This window comes from Musa acuminata, chromosome BXJ1-4 (genome assembly GCF_036884655.1).
Source record: "Musa acuminata AAA Group cultivar baxijiao chromosome BXJ1-4, Cavendish_Baxijiao_AAA, whole genome shotgun sequence".
NCBI lineage: Eukaryota > Viridiplantae > Streptophyta > Magnoliopsida > Zingiberales > Musaceae > Musa > Musa acuminata.
Window position 1 is genome coordinate 314,112 of NC_088330.1, and position 23,449 is coordinate 337,560.

At 36.0% G+C, this 23,449-nt stretch overlaps 1 protein-coding gene across 3 annotated transcripts; it reads left to right on the forward strand.

The window, feature by feature from the left end:
• Positions 1 to 1,498: 1,498 nt before the first annotated feature.
• Positions 1,499 to 23,401, forward strand: LOC135639891 (ADP-ribosylation factor GTPase-activating protein AGD3-like). Of its 3 annotated transcripts, XM_065153884.1 has the most exons (19): positions 1,499 to 1,906; positions 4,715 to 4,791; positions 6,716 to 6,816; positions 7,285 to 7,355; positions 12,713 to 12,775; positions 13,026 to 13,070; positions 13,549 to 13,614; positions 13,734 to 13,781; positions 13,894 to 13,989; positions 14,067 to 14,108; positions 15,860 to 16,075; positions 16,193 to 16,324; positions 16,444 to 16,668; positions 16,911 to 16,997; positions 17,079 to 17,420; positions 19,638 to 19,780; positions 19,858 to 19,954; positions 21,802 to 22,301; positions 22,866 to 23,401. In XM_065153884.1, the coding sequence occupies exons 1-19, from the start codon at positions 1,862 to 1,864 to the stop codon at positions 22,981 to 22,983; spliced, it is 2,514 nt and encodes an 837-aa protein (XP_065009956.1). In that variant the 5' UTR covers positions 1,499 to 1,861; the 3' UTR covers positions 22,984 to 23,401. The 3 variants fall into 3 exon arrangements, with proteins under 3 accessions (XP_065009956.1, XP_065009961.1, XP_065009966.1); XM_065153889.1 differs by lacking the exon at positions 7,285 to 7,355 and having other exon boundaries at positions 1,844 to 1,906; positions 22,866 to 23,165; XM_065153894.1 differs by lacking the exons at positions 1,499 to 1,906; positions 4,715 to 4,791; positions 6,716 to 6,816 and adding an exon at positions 9,621 to 9,781 and having other exon boundaries at positions 22,866 to 23,165.
• Positions 23,402 to 23,449: the final 48 nt, after the last annotated feature.

Genomic DNA, 23,449 nt, shown 5'->3' on the forward strand with positions numbered 1-23,449 from the left:
TTAAGATAAGTTAAGATATTACAATAAGTTATCAAAGTCTTTATCAGTTAAACTAATTGATATATTCAAAAAATTAATCTAATCGATGTTGCCAAAATAAACTAATGACACAGGCCATATTAGTCTTGAATTATAACAGAAAATATCATTTGAATAAATAATAATATGGTGAATATTCTTTTTAATAATATATGGTTAAGATCAATGCATATTGAATAGAAGTTTCTCCTTGTCCAATACGAGTTCTTTCTCATATTTAATATCTCACTCTCACATCTAATGTTTGCTGATTTAAAACTTTGTAAGAACCTCTCAAGTTGGGCGTTCGAATCAAGATAGACATCAAGTTTGCATTTCAAATATAATTTCATTTAAAAAAAAAGAGATCAGAACCGATCAATTTTGATACATTGGATTTATGATCCGATTTGTCATTAACATATATGTATTTTTTTCTGAAGTATAAGAATTAGAAAAAATTCATTTGCAACTTTTTCTCTGGAGCCAAATGGAAGCTTCACCCTCAATTATAACACTCGACAGCGTGGTCAACCCTAGCTAGCTGCAATAGCCATAGCCCATAGGGATCAATAAGTAGGCTCTTCACCACATGGTTCAAATTGCGTCTCTCACCTACTTAATCTAAGGTGCTCCGCTATATATATATATATATATATATATATATTCAACTATTTTTTTGTTTTAGATATTGAAAGCGACACGAAACATTTTGTTTTCTTTCGAACTATCAGCATCTTTCTTGTACTCCTTTTTGTTTTTGTACCATCAAACTTTTGTTTGTTTCACTCCTGTAAGAGGGTCGTGTATATATATAAATATAAATATAAATCATATATATATATTTATACCTAAAAAAACCATATATATATATTTTTCCTTTTTTACTACAAAATAGTACTGCTATACGATCTGTGCTATGGTCCATTGCGGTGGGGGCGGATGAACGGACAGTCGTGATCCGCTCTTCTAATCACAATTATTGTTGACACCCAATGATTCCTGTCCCATCGCGCTTAAAGGGAGGGGAAAAAGATCCGAAAAAAAAATAATAATAATATACGATAATCATAAGATTCGTGTTTTATATTTTCGCAACTTTTTATTATATTTTTTTTAAAAAAAATTCGAAAAATTGAAGGAGAAGACAAGGAGGTCGGATCAATAAAAAATTAACATTTTAAAAGATTAAAAAAATTTATGATAGACAACAAAAAGAAAAGGGTGGGGCGGGCGGGGGCGGGGGGTGCGAAAACAGTAACAGTAACAATGCCTTTTTTTTTTTTGGGTCTTTTTTTGTTTATTTTAATTGACCTTAAAATCGGCTCATAATACTACTGTTTTCTCACAACTCCTCCCTTGTATTTTCTTTTTGTTTATTTTTAAATCAACTTAAAATCCGCTCATAAGACTATTAATTATTTTCTCGCAAAAAAATATAAAAGAGAACTCTTTCCTTTTCTTTCTTTTTTTTCTTTCCCTCCCCAAATCCCTTCGATCGAGTCCGCTTCGCTTCTTTGTTCTCCGCTTTTCTCGTCCAGTCTCCCGACGTCGTCTCCCTTCTCTCTTCCAGTCTCGGGTAAGAGCTCGCTTTCCAGGGGTGGGGAGATCTGGCTGGTCGCGAGTTGCAATCGTCGGATTCGCCGGAGGAGCGTTTGGAAATGCTCGGAGATGCGATCTCTGAGCGCGTTCTGGAGAATCTTTTATGCCCAGGAGAGGCGGATCCATGACGTGGGAGACCGATCTCGCTTGATCCTCTGTGTTCTTGGAGAATCACGGGGCGATCGGTGCGGGAGAGTGTGAGGGTTTGGTGCGGCGAGGGAGGGAAGATCGCGGATTCGCTATGTATTTCGCCAAGCTCGACGATTCTCCAATGTTCCGGAAGCAGGTGCGGGCCCTTTAGCTGATTCCGCCCATATCTTTTAATGCTACATGTCCTTCGTACTTTAGGGAAATGCATCTATCTTGCTCAACGGGATCCAAAACTTCATTGGCATTGACAACTGTATAGATGTGTCCTCTGCAGTTGGTTTTGTTGTCGAAACGTAAATAAGCAGCTCGTAGTAAAATTTGGGCTAGATTTAGATGTTTGCGACTAGGTGTCATGCATAGATTTGTTGGCAGTATATTTGCTTTGGTCTGTTGTATGTTACCATGTCAATCATAAGGGAATGAGATGAACAAAGCAATGTCGATGCTGGTGAGGACTGAGGATAACGTTTTACCCTTTATAAAGCATGTCCCTGTTCTTCTATCTACGTCAGGATGCTATTCTGTTCCTGGTTGATAATGTTCAGTGCCAAGCTGACCCTAATTTTGCAGTTGGATTTTTGACAATATCACCTTTCCTATCTATCTTTTTTTTCCTTCATTTAGATGGTCATAAATGTATCTCGTGCAAAGTACACCAACTTTCATATTGTGCATCCGCATTCTGCATTTCATTCATTTATATAGGTTAAAACTCTATGTGTTTATTATGTAGTGAACCCGTAGGTCCTCTGTTTGCTGTGTCCTCTGATTCATGAAATTAAGAGTATGCTTATCTTAGGTCTAGTTTAAGTCTAACTTGGCCAAGTTGTCAGTTCTATCTGCTGTTTCAAAAGTCAAATTGGCTGGAACCCTTGGAAATTTATCATGCATCCAAATTAAAGGGGCCCATGTGCTTTAAATTAATTTAATGGGAAGATGATTTTGCGTAGAGTCCTTATTTTATCCATAGATCTCTTTGTCCATGGGCAAAAGAGTTTAAAGAGGATTAGAAATATAAGGCGAGGCTGATGCAGAATCCAAAAAGTCCAGATTTAACAAATTATCTTATTTTATCAGTTCTGAATTCCCAGATTGGTTCAAGGATATTGTGGATATTGATTTGCGGAGGCCTGTATGGTTGTGATGAAAACTGAGAAGGTTGTATAACATTTTTCATAGATTAAAAATTTCCTAGTTGACCACGGGCTTTTTCCTTTATATTCTCTCCTCCAATCTCGAAAATTGTTCTTTGTGTTCTCGTCTAATCTCAATACTGCTTTCTCTATCGTGGAACTGTCAAGAAGCTGGTTAGCATCTTGTTTCAGCTGAAATAGCTCTTATCACTGATTATTGTGTTCGTTTCTGCTTGGTGTGACCTTCTGAAAGCCAGGTTATTCATATTCAGATTCGTGAAGTTGTGCATCAGTTATAAATTGTCACATGTTCAATGTTATATTTGACCATCTTGCCTGCATATCAATTCTGGCATTGCTGTAGAATCAAACACATTTAGAGAAATGTTGTTGAAGATACACAAAATTATGAATATTTATGACTTGTTGTTGTTAGACAAATTATTAATATTATGCATAAATATATAATCCTCTGTTGCTAGCTTCAGATATGCTATAAAATTTGCTATTCCATCAATGAACACTTAGTGGAGAACATAAAAGCCGATTAGTTTGTCAGGTTTGCACAAGCCTATAGAGTAGATATAATACTTTCAGAATTTGGATATCTCCTTCAGTATTTCTGCTTTGTTCTAAATGTTGTAATCCATGGAGATTTGTCTGTTTATGGCTGCGAATAAAATACACAAAAATCACCTTGCTTATGTGAATAATCCTCTAATGTGGCAAAAACATCTGTCGGACACTTGTATGCAAGACACAAGCCTTTGGAAGCATTTGATTGCTATCCTATGCCAAAAAAAACTGGTCATTAGCAAGGTGTGTCAGTCAACATTTGAAGAACCAAATCGGTCCTTTGTAATCTTTGACGTAATCTTATTGCAGGTTACCGATGGTCCATCATGGACTGGTAGGTACACCTAGTATGTAACTGTACAACCTTCCTCGGTTGAAGATTTTAGACAGAACATGTTGAAGAAAATGAGGAAAAGGCATCAACATATATAAAAAAAATGTAACCAGATGTGCCAGTGAATCTATAGAGAACCAAGTTGCATTATTTTTGCAATGGACCAGCAGACTCACAGATAAGAATCAGTACATGAACCGTCGGGTTCTCGCCTGGTCTGGATCCATACTAGACTTACTGGCCGGTATGGTTACGTTTCCATGCCTACCTCTGGTTTTATTAGCTAAAACCAGGGATACCTGATGCTATCCTGTCATTTCCTGGTAGTTATCACTTATCAGTTCTTTTTTACTTTCTCTTTTGTCATGCTCTCTCTCTTTTACACAAGTCTCTCTCCCTTCATCGTTCGCTTCCTCCTCATCATTTCGCCTGCCTCCTCAACCCACTGTGTTGTCGCCGTTGCCACCTCATCCTTGTAAGGGTTGCCACTTTCTCGGCTTCTGGTACACCTCCTCCTGCACTTTCTCCTCCTTTGCTTCTTCCCTTCATTGAAAATTGACATCCATGGTAGAACAACAAGGTGGGGGTGAAGTACCTAGTATGGTTATGCAGCATTATATTCGGGTATGAAATTATTCAAGTTATTTGGACATGAAAGAAAAAAATATTTGGTCTGCATAAGCTATAGTTTGATCTTCTGCCATCTTTTTGGATACTAAGCTATCTTATCATGTCTAATATGTTATATCTCATTAGAGTTTTATTTGTTAGATCTTGTGATAGAAGAACTTTCAACCGTCTTCATATATATGCATTAGGAAACATGAGTATGTTATTCATTTTTCTCTGATTTGTACTTTTTTCTTCTCATATCTGGTTTTTCTCTCTTCATGATAAACAGATTCAATCACTTGAAGAAAGTGCAGAATCATTGAGAGAGAGATGTCTAAAGTTTTATAAGGGATGTCGCAAATATACGTATGTTGAGATTTATATTGCTTTCACTTTTTTTGGTCCGACTGCTATCCTTATGAATAATTTACATGAGAAAACACACATTATGCAATCTTTATGTTGGCTGCATTTTTAGACTGGTAAGACTTGTCTTAAGAGAATATGATCAATTAGTTTGATTGAATAATTTTAGAGAAATATTGGATATATATCTTTTCTTTGTTAGCCTATTTTTTGAGTTGTAACGAGCTTAGTGTACTAAACTTTCATATCCCTACTTTGTTGATATTCAGTTTTTCGGATATAATGAGTCAAATACCAAATAGCCTAATATTAGCATTAAAATTTATTACCAGCTTAATATTTGTATTTTAGATTACTTCATGAAGTTTGTTCTGGATTTATTGCTCGATTCTGAAATTTGCTTGAAACCCTGATTGATATATTTCACACAGCGAAACTGTTTGTTAATCAGTACCTGTATCAAGATGCAAGATTTCAGTGTAATACTGATCTGCATTGATGAGGAGGATATTGTGAAAAGACAAAAGATGAATAGTTTATGGAGAAAAAGAACTTGCCAAACAAGAAATGCTTGATGGCTGATGGAACTTGGATAATGGTTGAGGTATAGGTTCAAAATCTGTTGTTCAAGTAGTTCAATGAGAGGATTGTTTGATAGTTCAAGAAATTGATATTGGTGTTACTATAATGAGCCACTGCTATTGCTATCCAAGCTTTTGCTATCGAGGTGAGTGTTAGCGTAGAGACATGAGGAGAGCGAGAAAACGAGACTGATTGAAGAGAGAGTTTATGGTGGAGATGGATGGACAATTTAATAAGTGCCCGAAATCTTTATCCATTTTCAACATTTCAGTGTGAACCTGATCACTAGATTTAGCATCGTATCTCATATCTATTACTAAATCCAGATTAGGAATCTAACTTTGGTTGGAAAAATGAATTGGTGACAAGGCAAAACCTTAAATAAGCCATACAAATCTTTTTTATTTTACATTTTTATTCTGCAAGCAGCTTTAATGCTATTTGAATTCAATCAAGTAAACATTTAATATCATAAGTGAAGTATACTGACTTCCAACAGGGCTTTTTATCTTATATTCAGACATTTATCTGTTTATTTGTTTCTGTCACAGAGGTACTTTTGCTCCTGGTCATGATTTAAAATTGCTGAGTAATACACCATGGTTAACATTTAAGGAGCCACAGTGACCAAAACTTCCTAAATTTAAAATTATAATCTTTGAGTTGTAAAATTTTCCAACTAGCTGATATATAGCTCAAAAATATATATGACATAAGCTATGGCAGTGAAGCTGGAGCAGAAACAAGATAATGGATAATGACTTTAGGGTCTGTTTGAATGTTTGATAATGAAACACATTAATACCTTGTGACAGCTAGGAGGATTGGCAATAACCAAAATTTGATTGATACTGGGAAATCAAGTCACATTATTCCAACTTGTGGAAATTAATATTTACCAAAACCTGCAACTAGGTGTGGTCTATGATTTGTGATTTCATTTCATATGCTTCCATCGTTTTGCAACCATCTGCTAAAGACTCCAGTCTAAAACAGAGAAAACCCTCGGTGGACTGTCAGTATGCAAAGATCCTCTTTAACTTTCCTAATAAGTTAGAGGATTTGTCATTCTGTCATCTTTGTTTTTGCCTGAACTGAGGAATTAAATCTCTCAGATACCGGTTTCAGCAACCAGAGGAACTGGTACAGCACCAGTAACCTTTCTTTGGTAGGATCTGTAAATTCCAGTTGTTTTTTATTGGTTTTAACTGGCATTTGAAACATAGGTGTCAATGCCATGATCTAAATGCAATGTGACCTAGTATATCTATGACCAAGTGAAGCCCTTGTGTTGCTTCTGTCATGCTGTCTGTTGTGTTATGAGGTTGTTATTGATTTGCAGGGAAGGACTTGGAGAGGGATATGATGGGGATATTGCTTTTGCAAGCTCTCTTGAAATGTTTGGAGGGGGGCATAATGACCCCATTAGTGTTGCGTTTGGAGGTTTGTCCATGTTATTGTTCACCCTTCAGTATTTCTTTTAAGCAGCTGATGGTTCTTTTTCATTGGTGGATATTTTGCTTTGGGCGTAGTACACTGAGAAAATAACACAACAATATTTTTGCCACTCTTTGTACAAGTCAATATCTTTTGAGTTTACAGCTACTATTCATTTATGCATCCTTTTGGATGGGAATGTGATGTTAACTGAGTGAAAGTATGCATATATTGCTTTCTTACCCGCTTTGGCGATATATCATCTCTTCCAGCTAGTTTGTGCTATAATTATGTCTCATTACAATTTTAACATGACCATGAAATTGAAAATGAACTTGGTTACCCTGGTTTTATTCTTCTGGTGACAAGATTACTTCCAATATTTTCCTATGATTTTGTTGTTTGTACACTTTAACATACAGATTGAGAATCAGAGCTTATGTCCTTGATTTTTTATGAGCTATTCTTTCATAGGGCCTGTTATGACCAAATTTACCATCGCTTTGAGAGAAATAGGAACCTACAAAGAGGTATTACGTTCCCAGGTAAGATGCATATTTTTGTTTACTATGCGATATGCACATTGTATCAAGAGGTTACAATTGATAGTTTGATCATTCGTGATATTATTTAAACAAAAAATCTTACATGTACATCTAGATGATATTGTGCACTTCTATGTTTAGACTTCTAAATGCCCGCTTAACTTAGAAATATGTTTATGCTTGTATTTGCTTTCAGTAGTCATATGAACACCATAACAGTATAATAGTATATGAAGTAAGCGGGCCATATATTAGGGGTATAATAGTAATTTAAAAAGTGCTAAACGCCAAGGTCCTAAATTGCTCGAGGCACTAGGTGCTCGCCTAGGCGTTCGCTCGAGCGAAGCGAGATGCTCTGAAATATAAAAATATAAAAATATATAATATAATTAATAAATATGATTATATAAATAAAAATATGATATTAAATTAAAAAGATCTAAAGTACCAAGCCACATTATCTATCTTCTAATTACAAAAATATCAAAATACTCAAAACAATAAAGTTTTACATTAAATTCATTCATCATTGTAATCAACATTCGTTATTCTCAAACATATCATCATCTTTCTCTTCCTCCCATCCTTCTTCATCAAAATATGTTTCCTCCTCTTCAACAATGTCAAGAGATGAGCTTGAGGCTTTTGCACTTATTTTTCCCTTCAACAATGTCTTATATGTCTGTAATTCTCCAATACCTGAGGCTCTTGTCACATCTCCTCATGCTCAAGTTGTCATATTTAGATACAAGCTCGCCTTTGGTATCTTGCAAGTTCGCAATCATTTCTACCACCAACCACTCATTTGAATCATCAATGTCTTCTAATGAGATTGGATCAATATTATTTCGCAAATCTTGACAAGCTTTCAATGCTTGATTATACTTTATATAAACAAGATCATATGGTCATTGATGCTCTAATCGATTTTTTTTCTTTGTGTGAATTTGTCATGTCATATAATTTAAAAATATATTAATACATCTATCTAAAAATGAATATATTAATTAAAATAAAAATGTTTTGTGATACTTACATGCTTAAAGACATTCTAGTCTCGCTCACAACTCGTAGCACTACATACCAAACTAAGAATTTTGATAATCAATTGCTATAAGTTCGAGGTGGAATTTCCAAATAGACTCCATCATTCACTTGTAAAACTTATTTTATTATTAGCAATAACATAGTAACCAGTGATTTCAATAGGCGCTCGCCTAAGCGCTCGGGCGAGGCGAGGCCCGAGCGCCTCGCTTCATTTTCAGGCCGCGTGCTTCAAAGAGGCCCTTGCTTCATTCTAGGCAGCACGCTTCAAAGAGGCGCTGCCTAGGCGCTCGCCAGTTGGTTCGATCGAACCAACTGTCGCCGCTCCCACTCCCGTTGCTGCTGCTCGCTGCTGTCATTGCTGCTGCCACTGTTGCCGCTCCCATTGTCGTTGCTCGCTATTACCACTGTTGTTGCTTGCTACTACCGTTGCCACTTTCGTTGCTCTCGGTCCCATTGCCGTTGCCACTGTCGCCACTCCTGTTGCCGTTGTAGCTGCCACTGTCGCCGCTGTCGTTGCTACTGCTACCGCTATCGCCGCTCACTGCTCTCGCTCCCACTGCTCACTGCTACCACTGCCGCTACCACTGCTCTCAGTCATCACCCTCGGTCGTCCCTTACACTCTTCTCACTTTGATAACACTATTAACAATATGTTAATAGTATTTTTATTTGTTAGATTAATAATATTTTTTTAATTTTAATACTATTAATTTTTATTTATTTAAAATTATTGTTAGGTTTCAGGATAAATGATATATTTTTATTTAAATAATTATATTTATTAATTATATTATATATTTTTATATTTTAGCATCTCGTTTCGTTCGGGCGTGCGCCTAGCGCCTAACGCTTTTTAAATCACTTATAGTAACATACTATAGATGAAATTAATTATATCAATTTATTAACATCTCAGTATTCTTATATAAAGATAATTCACGTACGATCTTATCTTGCACTCAGGGCTTGAAACCAATCTTGCAATGCACTGATATAACCCATTTATAACTTATACATCAAATCCAACGAAGGTGTTCTTATAAAAGAATTTCGGGTTCCAATAATATCCTATTGCATGTAATGGACGATGAAATTGATAATTTCATCTTTCGTCAATGATTGCAAATATTTTCTTATACTTTTCTTCATTTCCATCAAAAGACTTTTGAATCGTCTCATTTGCTTTATCCATAACCTCATAATTATATCTCATTGCAGGCTTAGTTTTATTATTCGTCAACCGAAGGACTTGAACAAGAGGGCTCATTACCTTTAATATATAAACTACAAGATTCTAAAAGGAAGACATTTAGATGATATCATTGGCCCTCTTGCCTTTCGCTTCTTTTGCTCATTTGGTTGTCACTCATTTCTTCAAGGTAAATATATTTCTCAGATTAAGTTTTTGATGATGCATGCTCTGTAATATCAAGAAGGAAGCAGCAAATCGGGTGACATTATATCTCACAAATTCTTTGTTGCTTGTGAATTCTCTCATCATATTTAAAGCCTTAGTATGATTACAGAGAAATCCAATGACAAAGATTGCCCTTTCTAAAGTCTTCTTGATTTCAGGAATCTTTTTAATATCTTCCAACATTAAATCAATATAATATGTCGTATATAGAGTCTAATATAAGTGGTCTTTTTGCTTCAAGTAGTTTACTTAAGACAAAGGATAATAAAATTGATAGGACTTAGGAGTTATATAATTCTTCTATTCAAATTGGAGACAAAGTAATCGAAATATTAAAATATTCAAAAGATAAATCTTACTAGCTAATACGTAGTTACTTCCATTGTTGGTTATAACTTAGACGATATTTTGTTCATCAATTTCTTCCATAAATTTGTCATGTAAATCATATATCTTTTCTCTAGATTTCACAAAAGATGTTGCATCTATTGACTTTGCAAACATGGTTCCTAAAGAACAGTTGACCATAAAATTAATTATACTCCTATATCTCCTGTTGGTCCAAGCATTTGACATAATAGAGCAATCATGCTTTACTTATGATTCTTTGTGGCTCTTTAATAAATCATTTATATAATCCAACTCTTTTTTTAGTAATGGAACTCTCATCTTATAATAACTTAGAGGCTTTAAATCCCCATCATGTCTTCTAATAGCTTCAATCATTTCCTCAAAACTGTCTACATGAGTTGTACTAAGGGGAAGGCCAGCCTAATAGAAGAAACGAGCAATGTGCGAAATTATTCTTCCCCTTATTTCCTTATCACAAGCATAACTTATATTTGTTTGTCTTTTTTCACTTGATATATATATAAGTTTATCAGTCCCTTTTTACCCTTCTTAACAACTATTGCTTCTTTTCCTTTTCTGTCACATGCTCTTTTTTCATTTGGATGGATACTTTTAGAATAATCTTCTTTATCATCTCTAATATATGCAAACATTATCCTCTCGTAAAATCTCATAAGATTCATTCTTTTGTATCTTTTTTTCAGTCATATAAGCCAGCAGTTTTTCTTTTACATCAGGTGGACACTTCTCGTAGGCTGATGCATTCTTGAAATTTTTTACTAGATGCTGCTTTGCACGAAAAATACCACCTCTAGTAGTCTTATCACAAAAGATGCAAGTAACTACATTAGAATCTTTAGGATCATTCAGAAAATTGTATTTTCAGACAATATCCTTTTTTGAAGTTTTTGAATAATCTTCTGAATTGCTTTGTGCACTTGTCATTAATCCTAAAACCTTAATAATAATTTTAAATAAATAAAGATTAGCAATGTTAAAATCTAAGTAGTATATTATCAATCTAAATATAGATTGCTTTGTACAATAGTTAACAATCTACTATTAATAGTATATTATTTACTGTTAATAATAGTTAGTGGGGGAGAAAAGAATTGTTAACAGTAGTAGAGGAGGAGAAAAGTGTCACCGATAATGGAAAGTGGCGAAGGAGAGGGTAGCAGTGATGGAGGAAGTTATAGACGGCAGCAGTGGCGACAGAGGAAGCTATGGATGATAGCAGCGGTAGCAAAAGAAGCTGCGGATGGCAGCAGTAGCGACAACGTCGGAAGTTGCGGACGACGATGTCGTGGGCGGAGGAAGCTTAAGAGTTATCCATCGGTGGAAGAGGAAGTTGCGGTCCTCTCCCTCGACGATGAAAGGAACTGAACATGGAAGCAACTGCGGCGAAAGGAAGGTACAGACAAAGGCTAGGCCGTCGGACCTGTATATCGATGACAAAGGAAGCCTCGGTCCACTGCGTTTACGATGGAGGCAGTGTTTGAAAGCGTCAACGGCGGAGGCAACAACAAAAAGCATTGGCGGCAAAGGCAGAAGCAGTGCTAAGGTTGATGGCTTGGGCGTGTGGGGGTGGCTTTTACGGGTTAAGAAACCGGTTAGTTGTTAAGCACTTGAACCAAACCAGACTTCAAAGTCTGGTGCGGTTGCTTCGTTTAAACCTGGTGCTCACCCAAGGCGTTCGATATCTGTGTTTAGGAGAGTGACCAGGCGGCGCTTCATTGAAGTGCACCTCATGGTCCACTCTTGAGGCGCTCGGGCCTCGCCTCACCTCACCTCACCTCACCTTGGAGTGCGTAGGCGCACCTGAGCGCCTATTTAAACCGCTGGGGTACAATTGTTTATCAACATGAAATTAATTTAATATGATTTTCATTAAATAGTCACTTGGTCCACCCTTGAGGTGCTTGGGCCTCGCATTGCCTTGCCCGAGCATGTAGGCGAGCGCTCGGGCGCCTATTTAAACCGCTAGGGTACAATTGTTTACCAACAAGAAATTAATTTAACATGATTTCCATTAATGTTCTATATGTCCTTGATAGAAAGGAATTGAGGGACATTATGTTTAATTAATCTGTTTGCCTAACTGGGATTAAGTGGACAATCTTGCCTGAAAAGCTGATATAGTTAGTTTGTTAACAACTTTTTAGAGTAATGGCTCTTTGCAATGCATCTGGGCTTACACAAGCTGCTTCATGCTGCCTAGCATTCACATGCTAATTATTTAATAAATTCAAACTGAACTTAACAAACTCTTTTTGTTAATTCTTAACCAAACTCTACCCTTTATCTCCTATATAGAATGTATTTCTCCTTATTCATATGATGGTACTTGAGGGTGAGTTTGGTGTCACAGTAAGGTTGCTCCTTTGTTATCCAAGTTACCAAGGTTTGAGTTGTAAGGGTAAGACTGTTTATTGATGCCTCTCAAGCCCTGCACTGGCAGGCGCTTTGTGCACCAGGCTGCCTTTTCTTTATATGAAGCTTTTATTCTTTTCATGCTGACCTTTTCTCCCCTTTGATCCAGGTTGAGCAAATGTTGAATGAGAGATTACTCCAATTTGTAGACACAGATTTGCATGATGTTAAGGTACTTTTATTTCCTGCTACTTTCCTTTAAATTCACATTTTTTCTAAGCTCTTGTAACCAAGGTTCAAGGTGTTGTTTCTTTTATTCTGGCATTCACTCTGTTGTTTGACATGCCACATGGTAACTTTTATATGCACCATGCCTTGTCGCACAGTGACAATGTATGCACTTTTGTGCTTGCTGTAACTAAATGGTATGTACCTTTAATTTCTGCTTCTATTATAGTTTAATGGGTATCACCTTGCTGCAGGATGCTCGCAAGCGGTTTGATAGGGCTAGTCTGCTATATGACCAGGTGTGTATTTCGGATGACATTGATATATATTAAGACCTCATGGCCTTGTGAAGATAGCCATTGCTCCAGTTTGATATGAAGAGCTTGCACATCCATACAACTAATTGATAATGTCTTAGAACTAATATTTTGTGTATAGTAGTTTGACACTCTGATTCTGATATTTTATAGGATTGGTGATATCATTTAGCTTGGTGTCTATGTAACCATAAATTAGGCTAGTCATTGAAAATTTCTTGGTTCTTAAGAACCATTCCTCCATCTATAATGTGGCCTGTGGCTGGTTGTATATACATAATATGTATATGTCCCTGTGTGTGTACATATAGATATGGTTTGTATATCTATATGTGTATATGTAGATATGCTATACATATGAAAGTAAAATTAGTAAATTTAATGGACTTATTGATGGTTAATTATTCTTGACATCGCATCATTACTTTGGAAATTGACTACTTGCTTTTTTTTGCCACAGGCACGTGAGAAGTATCTAGCGCTCAAGAAAGGGACAAAAGCAGATATCACAACAGTTTTAGAGGATGTAATCATTGTCACCTTTTTTGTACTGAAAATATTTTCTAATACATGATGATCTATTCATTTTGTGCATAGTTTTCATCTGAGTGGCCATAAGGTAGTACCTCCATTTGTGGGTTGCAGGAGCTCCATAGTGCAAGATCTTCATTTGAGCAAGCCCGTTTCGATCTGGTAAAACGTCTTCATACATTTTTTTTTCTTTTAATCCTCATGATCATGGATTGTTACCATGTTTTTATTTATAAATGCATGGCATCATAACATGAATTCTTATTATTTCCAGGTTACTGCTCTTTCTAACATAGAGGCAAAAAAGAGATATGAACTTCTGGAGGCTGTTAGTGGAACTATGGATGCCCATCTTCGTTATTTCAAACAAGTAATGAATATGATGGTTTTTTATTTGATTTTTCATCATATTTATAAATGGTTAGATTCCTTCTGTGGTCATTTCAGGGATATGAGCTACTGCATCAGATGGAGCCATATATCCACCAGGTTCCTCTATATGATATACCTTCTGATCATAATTGTGCTTTTTATTTGCTTTTGCATATTCTGTTAGCGATCTATGCTTTTAAGAAAAATACACGTACTGTATTATGACCTTCACTGTGGACCATCTTCAACATTTATAAAGTTGTTGATGATATTGAAGTCTATTCATGTGGTAGAAAACACATTTCATTCAAAGGAAGTAAAACAATGACTAATTTTCTGCAGGTTTCATGCTAAATCTTTGAAAGGATAAGTAATCTATGTTAAGAACTGCATGTCCGTTCCCCTTCTAGGCCTTTCTGAAGAGTAGGAATATTGTTTTTTTCCTGCATGAACTTGAACTACAACAATTAAGTTATATTTCTCTTCTCACCAACTATTCTTCTATCATATTCAAGGTAAGCCTCCATCTTTCATAAACTTGTTCTCAGTGAGGATTTCAGAACCAAATAGATGGTTAATCCCAGATATTTAGAAGTATTAGTTTTTGTTCAAAAGCTTCTTGATTTGAAGACTTATCTGTACCTGCCTTTATTTGATGGAAAAATAAAATGAACAATAGTAACATTAAGATCATGTATATCTGCAATTTGTTTTTTTATCTTTGGTGTAGCTATTAGTCATGTCCAAATTTATTCAAATTACACATCAAAGTCAAGGAAATTGTCTTTTATGTGTTTTATCTTTGGCTACTTTTGATGTTGACTCTCAAATCTCTGTCCTTACCAGTAAGCTTAACACTGACTTCTGCCAAGGGATTTCTTAGGAGTAGCATGCAAGTTTCTGTCATTCACATCATTCAAATAAAGTACTGGTTCTCATTGTTCTTAATTATGCTAAAAGAATTACTGCTCATCAGTGATGGCAATTTCACCTGGTTCAACTTGTACCTAGCTGCTTTTACTGGTGCAAGGCCAAGCCGAGACATGGACCACCCCTATTTCAGGCAGTCTGGTTCATTAGGAAACAATTGTTTAAAGAGAAGTCAGAATTCATGATTAGGGCTTGTGACTTCTCCCTCTCCACTCTCAACTTCTCCCTCTCCACACACCCAAGCTTGTCGCCTCTTCACTGCCCACCATGCACTGCCAGCATGGTTTCAGCCTTTCAGGTACACTTCCTCTTCTCTCCCTCGTCCTCCATTGCCTCCTCTTCTTCTCCTTCTTCCTTCTTCCTCCTCTTCTTCCATCTTCTTCTTCTTCTTCCTCTGCTTTCTCTTCCTTTTTCGTCCCTTTCTCTCCCTCCCCCAACTTTTGCGGTTCGTTTGGTGTTTGTGCATTATGTAATTTTGGTTACCAGACCCGTACCAGTCTGGCCATAGACCGGCACGGGCCTGGTAACCTAAACTGCAAACCTTGCTGCTCATATTCCTTGCCATAAATTTATGGACTTTACATGTATCTCTTGGACATCTATTTACTTTCTGGTCTATTGCATGGTAAAGATCTAAGTTTTACTTCAACTGCCCTTTGTAGCCATCAACTCCTGATATCTAAGATTATATATCTATCAATGTTTTAGATACTGATTGGTATATACTGACAAGTATTTGCTAGTCCAAGTACCGGTATTTAAATGTACAGCTCGATACAAATACATATCAGTTCACTTTTATGTTTTTATTATTTTATTTGATGGTATACCATCCATTATACAGGTACTTACATGGTTACTGATCTGACCAGTACTTAAATCCTTGATATCTATTAGCTGAAATGTTGATGACACCCTGATGTACACTTTTTTTGAAGGTTCTGGCTTATGCCCAGCAATCAAGGGAGAGATCTAGCTATGAACAAGCAGCGCTTATAGAAAGAATGCAAGAGTTCAAAAGACAGATTGATCGAGAAAGTAGATGGTCTGCAAATGGGTCAAACGATTCTCCCAATGGAGATGGCATACAAGCTATTGGAAGGAGTTCTCATAAAATGATAGAGGCAGTGATGCAGACAGCTGCAAAAGGGAAGGTAACATACTTGATTATGTTCCATTTTGCATAGCTTTATTTATTAAATTGTAGAAAATCGAGAGCAACTTTTGAAACTTATGGATTTTAAAGATTCATGTCACTTTCCTGTTCTCAGGTTCAAACTATTAGACAAGGTTATCTCTCAAAGCGCTCTTCAAATCTAAGAGGTGATTGGAAGAGAAGGTTCTTTGTTCTTGATAGTCGGGGCATGTTATATTATTATCGTAAACAGTGGAGCAGATCATCTGTAAGTTTATCTCAGTTGAATGTAACACTGAGAACAGTGGTTAAATTAGCAACCATGTGCATAACTTGACTAGGGTGCTTTCATTTGATCTTACCCTTTGAATATGCTTCATAATTTAGGGAGGTCACCATCCTAACCAGAGAGGTCATAATTCCTCTGAACATGGTCCCGGACTGCTGAGTCGATGGTTTTCTTCTCACTATCATGGTGGTGTACATGATGAGAAATGTGTTGCACGTCATACTGTAAACTTGCTAACATCAACAATAAAAGTTGATGCAGACCAGTCAGATCTGCGTTTCTGCTTCAGGATTATATCACCGACAAAGAATTACACTTTGCAGGTAGATTGTTAGACCTCCAAGAAGAGTGAACTTGTAATTCAATTTCATTTTCTTGTGACATTTGCAAAACGTGCCTCAAGCAGGGGAGTTACATTGTGTAATGTGGTTTCTTAAAATGAGCTTTTTTCGCCACTTGTTTCTGAACTTAATGTCTAGGTTGTTTTTATCATTGTTATACATCAAAAGCTAGTTTCTCTTGTGGACTACTCAATACATTTTCTTTTTTTCTTTGGTTACTACAGGCAGAGAGTGCCATGGATCAAATGGATTGGATTGAAAAAATAACTGGTGTTATTGCTTCTCTGCTAAGCTCTCAGTCACCTGAACAGGTTGGTGAGGAAACATTTATTTGCTAGCATGTCTGGTAGTAAATGGGTTCATCTATGAAGTTGCTCTTGAATTTATTTCAGCGCCTTCTCACAAGCCCCATGAGCGGTGGCCACCATCGAGCAGCCAGTGAGAGTAGCTCATTTGGTAGCTCATGTGATCTTGATCATTTAGCAAATGAAGAATCATCATTGGAAAAATGCAGCATCGGTGGCCATTTTGACTGTTCTATTAGGAGCTCACAACAGTATAGGTTCAACTCAAAGCATGAGAAGCCAATTGATGTGTTACGAAAAGTCTGTGGAAATGATATATGTGCTGACTGTGGTGCTCCTGAACCTGACTGGGCATCCCTGAACCTTGGAATTCTGCTTTGCATTGAGTGTTCTGGGGTTCACCGCAATCTTGGTGTGCATATATCAAAGGTAAGCCTTCGATTGGTAGTATGCCTACATGTATGACTATTCTGTCTTGCTATTTTGGATGCAGAAACCTGTCTGGTATCTCGGGAATTTGTACATTAGAAAAGCATGAATTTATTGGCACACTTAAATGTCTACATGCTTTAGTTGTTCTTCTGCTGAAATTCAAATTATTTTTTACTAGGAAAACTGTTACTTTATCTTTATTGGTGAAACTTCAAGGAACTCATTAATTTTCTAGCAGAAAAGTATTTAGTGGCTAATCCATGTGAAACTTGTGTCATATATGACTCTTGGTTATTTAGTTGCTTTGAGATGATCAGTGCCCCTAATAGTAAAGCTTACCATTTCCCTGTTCTGGAACTTTTTATATGTGTGAAATCAGTTATGGAAAAAAATAATGGATAAATAATTGAGGATCAATTACTAATTTATTAAGTCATGAAAAGTACATTGGACATCACAGAGGGACAAACTGTCTGACCTCATAAACCAAATCCAACTTGATTGTTTTGTTTGAACAAAAGACAAACACATCTATTTCTATAATGATTAATGTCGACTCTGGTCCTGAATCTGAAATTCGAACAACCTTTGGACTAATTTTGACTCCTTAAACTTGAGTTGTGTTTTGGATCATGATTGTGCAAATTCTTATGCATTATATTATCATCTCAACTTTCATTTATACAGTTCTGTTTTTCTTTAGTTTATTACACATTCCAAATCTTAGAGAGTTAAATGGTAGCATGGTACGACTCAATTACTCATGAGGATCTATAAATTTTTCCAAGAGCTAATGCTTCTGCCATTTTAGAATCGCTTGTCTGGGAAAATCATGTGCCTACTGCATTAAGAGGAATTGAATAGTTGGAAATTGATTTTATGACGATCGCTTGCAGGAGTCATCTTGACTGATATATACAGTGGTTGCTGATACATAATAGCAAGATGTATTTGGGACCAGCGTTAATGGGCTCGCTCCATGTTAATGACAGTTTGTAAAATTATGTTTTCCATGGATCCTATTAACTTTGAATTTTGCTAGATGACTGACCACATATGAAGACTATGATGATGGGTCAAATACACCAACACCTAGTGATTTTTAGTTTACTAGGAGCTGTAACAATGCGACTGTAAACTACTTGTTCAACAATTGATCATTGTAGATGCTCATATGTGGAGGAGACTTTGACCTTATGTATTAAGTCTTTGTCGGAGACTGATAATTGACAATTTTGCTTGGAGAGTTGGATAAGTAGTGATCCTTGTGGAGATATGATAATTTTTTTTACCATTGCCTATTTATATGGATTAGTGGGCTGGTTGGACCCCATATATTTGCAATTGAAACTTGAGTGTCTAGCTTTGCCAAGCCAGAATGAGTACATAACTATGTTATACTTGGTTATTTTTATTAGATGGAACGCTATTTAACTAAAGCCCCTTAGAAAATTGTATGTTATGAACCAACCTTGCTTTTTGGGGTTTGAGGCTTGGCCTATGGGCAACCCTGACTGCAGTATATTTTATTTTGTTCTGCAACATTTTGTAGGTATCTTTTCCAGGCTAAATGGTTTTAGTAAGTTCATTCATTTGCATGTTCATGGGTTTTCACCAAGGCACTGCAAAGTGACAGTGATTTAACAAATCTGAAATTGCACATTTCAATTAGGCCAACTGCAACTAGCTATGCTCAAAATTACTGTGGAAGCTTTTAAAAGTCCAAATACTTGTGAATACTTGCAAACACCATAAATAGAGATGCCATATATAAAGGTCCAGGCCTTGACCACCTCACAATGAAGCTCTGAATAACTCAATCCCTTTGAGTAATTGATTATCTGAAGTTACACTCAGAACTTGTATTTGAACATAATGCACCTAGTTAGAAACTTTGTTAATGCAACAAATATAACTTGCTTTTTATTGTCTTGGTTGGAGGGAGTATGAAATTTACCTTGCCTAGGAAAATAGATACTTTGTCAATTATATCCTCTGTGGTTCCTTAAATTTCAATTAGGACAAATACTATGCAAGAAAAATAAAAGAAGAGTACCTGCAGTTAGTTTTGATCTTCTTTTAACTGTTAATTAGCTTATGCTGAAGAATTTAGGTTAGCTGATTTCTGATTAATCATTATAATGTTTGTTGTCAGTTTTCTTTTCAATTTTTGGATAGCTTTAAATATTTATAATTATGTTCTGTTTCTTACAGGTGAGATCTCTAACTCTTGATGTTAGAGTATGGGAGCCTTCTGTTATCAATCTATTTCAATCACTGGGCAATACGGTTGCCAACACCATCTGGGAAGAATCATTTCCATCGACAAGCAACGGCAAATGTGAGAATGTCTCAAGGTACCAATAAAACCTGGCAGAAATTTTCTAGCAATTCTTGCTTAAATTTTAAAAACTTGTAAATGTGTGTTATGCAGTTTCTGTATTGTTGACAAGACTCAAGGATATTACTGTATCAATAAGCCTAAACATTCAGATCCAATTACAGTGAAGGAGAAGTTCATTCAAGCAAAGGTATTATACCATTTATTTGTCAGTCTCAGAGTTCAATCAATCAAGGCCCCTTTGTGTTTGTTGATGACAAACAGCACAGATTATTGGAAGGAGGCTTTGTGTTCTACACCTTTTTTGCATATGTTCAAATCTTTGAGGCAAATGCAAATTTTTCTTTAATTTGAACTTTGATCTTCTGGAGAAGGCAGAGGTTGTCTGTGGGAATTAGCAAGAACATGAAGCTTTTGGGACATGCTGACGAAATATTAGATGATGCAAAGATGTTAGTTAATCAGCTACTTTTTAGCAGATAATAGATTTACACTATAATGATGGGACTGAATTATTTTTATGTTGGGCATAATCAACAATGCTTCCCTGAAGTAATTGCATATCTTAAAAGAAGTTGGAAGTTCACTAAAATCTTTAACATCATCAGCCTTCGTTAAATCAGTCTACGTTTTGTGAATTATGTAATAATGGATTGAGAAATTCCATCAACGTACAGAGCAGTTGTCACGATTAGATGTGACTTGGATAAGCAACATCCATATTGATATCTCGTATCAGTAAGGATTTGATATATGCTATCACATTGTTCTAATAGTGTATAAAAATGAATGTTATTCAGATTGCATAAGCAAAGCTTTTGAGTAATTATTTTCTTTTGACAGCATAATTAGTCTGGAGGCGTGCAAGAGCTAAATTTTCTTGTTTTTGTGTGTTGATATATTTCCATGGTACATATTACGTCTCTGTGTTCTGTGCAATAGACCATTTAGCTTGGAGTCTATTTGATTGCAGGGAAAATGTTGAAGTATGTCCAAACTCAAAAATAAATAAGTGTGTGAAAAGAAAAGGAAAATTGACTTTAAACTTCTTCTCTTTTCCCTAGTAGGAACTAGTACAACTTGATTTTTCTTGTAGAAGTGGGTTGAAAATTAATGCAAAGAGGAATTTGGTGAACTTATATCTTTGTGTGTTGCTAGCTTTTCTAGAAATTCTGGAACTCTTTTTGGTTCTATTTTTTTGGTTTTCTATCACACTGATATTGGGAAAAAAAATTTGTAGGAACTTTTTTTGCAGGAAATCTGGCATATAACCAGATATGAGAAAGTTGGTCTCCTTAAAAATGAACTTTTTCCAATGAAAAGGAGAAGAAAAGGAATAATAAAAAAGAAAAAAAGAAAAAAAGAAAAAGGAAAAACGAAAAGGGTTGGGGGGATATTTGCTTCTCAGTTTGTATGCCAAGTAGCTTATATTGCATTTCTGATCTTTGGAGTCTAGGAAAAGGTGAAGAGTTTACTTTGTTGCTTTTATTGCATGACATAATGAAGCCTGATGATACACTGGTACTTGAAAAGAATTGTCAGGAAAATGCCAGATCCTGAAGACATCTCTGTGCAATTCAATAAATGCTATGCAGAGGCGGCTGCATCTGTGCAATTCTATAAGATCAACTTACTTCTGTAATTGAGTTTTCTGTAGCAAGACATCATTGTCTAAAGCCAATGTTGTGTGTGCTCAGTTTATGTTCATTGTTCATTTACTTTCTTCTCTTTGTTGCTCAGACATGTTATCAATAGTAATGGTTTAGGTCTATATGCTTGTGATATTTGACTCAAATTTACTTGCCCTTTTATAATCTGATGTAGCTTTCACATAAAAGATTCTCACAGAATATGATTGATGAAGATCTATGTGCATACAGTAGGGTTTGTCAATTCTTGTATTGTTCTTTGTTTAGTTTCAAATATCTATTTCCATGTTTAGAGTCTTTAGACTACAAAATCTAAATCCAACCAAAAACCTGTGATTTGACTTTGGAGATTTGTTCCTTGGATACTGAAATGTGTCTTTTCTCCCAGTACGTGGAGAAGCTTTTTGTTCATAAAACAGCAGCAGATCAGCTTTCAGTTGCACAAAAAATGTGGGAAAGTGTTCGTGCCAATGACATGAAAGCAGTATATCACCATATTGTGGCATCGAATGCTGATGTCAACATCATCTATGGACAGGCATCCGTAAATTCTTCTGTAACTCTTGCAAAAGCTATGCTTCTACAAGATCAGCCAACTGCAGTGCTCGATTATAGTTCTAGCTGCTTATTAGGTGATTCTTTGCAAAAGTCTTCCACCATGAGTTCATTTAGCTCAGTGGGCACCAGCGACAACATAAACGAAGTGGATGATTGCTTTGAAGGCTTCACTCTACTTCATCTTGCTTGCTTGACTTCAGATATGGCCATGGTAGAGCTACTCTTACAGTATGGTGCAAATGTAAATTCTATCGATTTGAAGGGAAGGACACCACTTCACCATTGTATTCTCAGAGGCAAACATTTATTTGCCAAACTGCTGTTGACAAGGTGATTTATCTTATCCATATACTTCAGCATGTTCATGGAGGAAATTTTATTTAAAGTATAAACTCCATGCAGATACTTGTTTTTATAAAGTAGTTCCATTTTGTTTTGTTACTGACTGCAGAGACTAGTATCCGAACTTGGTTTTCTGAAAATGTAGGTGTCCTAAGCTTGTTTTACTGACTCAAAAAATCTGAGCTGAAATCCTGGGAAAACTTTAAGAACCATTTTCAAGATTGTTTACAACTTTGCAGATGCTATGCACTGTTTTTCTCCTACTTCCCCATTCCTCATTTGGCCTTCTTTGCACTCACTAGAAATAGCATAAACATTTTCGAATCGGAGGGTACTTTATTAAAATTGTTTTCACTGGAATAGCCAAATTATATATATATATATATATGTGTGTGTGTGTGTGTGTTGGTTACTTGGATAGTAAAATGGGTTTACATTATCCATCTAAGGTTTTTCTGCTTATGCTACATGTTAGTTTTGGGCTCTAAGGCAAGTTTCACGACTAACTTTTTGTTGACACAAGTTCACTGTTGTGTGCAACTCTTCATGTAGGGGTGCTGACCCACATGCTACCGATGAGGATGGTAAAACTGCCCTACAATATGCGATAGAAGCTGGTAACATCAAAGACGAAGAAATTATTGTTCTCCTTGGGGACCCTAATAGATAGTTAAGATCAAAAGGGAACGAAGCAGTTGGGAACTTCTAGCGGATTGCTGTCTTCATGTTCCAGCTAAAGTATCTATCATAACTGATAAATTATTCCTTGTACCAATCGATGCTTGCGATCATGAGCCAGAGACAGGTTGATCCTTTTCTGAATCTCAATAGTGGTGCTTTTACGTTATCTGATATCTGCCTATTTATTCAGTTTGATGGTGCTCGGATTTATATGAGTGGTGTCAGTTTTGTACAATTTCTTCCTGTTATTTAAAAGTTACTGCTCCCATTTTATTAGAGATCATTTTGATCATGGAAGTTGTATATAGATCAGTTCCATGAAAATTTTAGATTTCGAGTGGTGTAATATATGCCGTAACTTGGAGAACTGTTTTGCACGAAATACCAGCTTTACAATATTCCTCAAATACCATGTGAGCCTAAATTTCTTGAAGGATAGTATCTGCCAGGCCATC

What these genes read in the sequence shown, in the direction of transcription:
- LOC135639891 (XM_065153884.1), top strand. Translation starts at nt 1,862, where the DNA reads ATGTATTTCGCCAAGCTCGACGATTCTCCAATGTTCCGGAAGCAG. An exon ending in ATCTTCGTTATTTCAAACAA is followed by an intron (nt 13,990 to 14,066) that starts GTAATGAATATG and finishes TGGTCATTTCAG; the next exon opens with GGATATGAGCTACTGCATCA. An exon ending in AGAAGTTCATTCAAGCAAAG is followed by an intron (nt 19,955 to 21,801) that starts GTATTATACCAT and finishes CTTTTCTCCCAG; the next exon opens with TACGTGGAGAAGCTTTTTGT.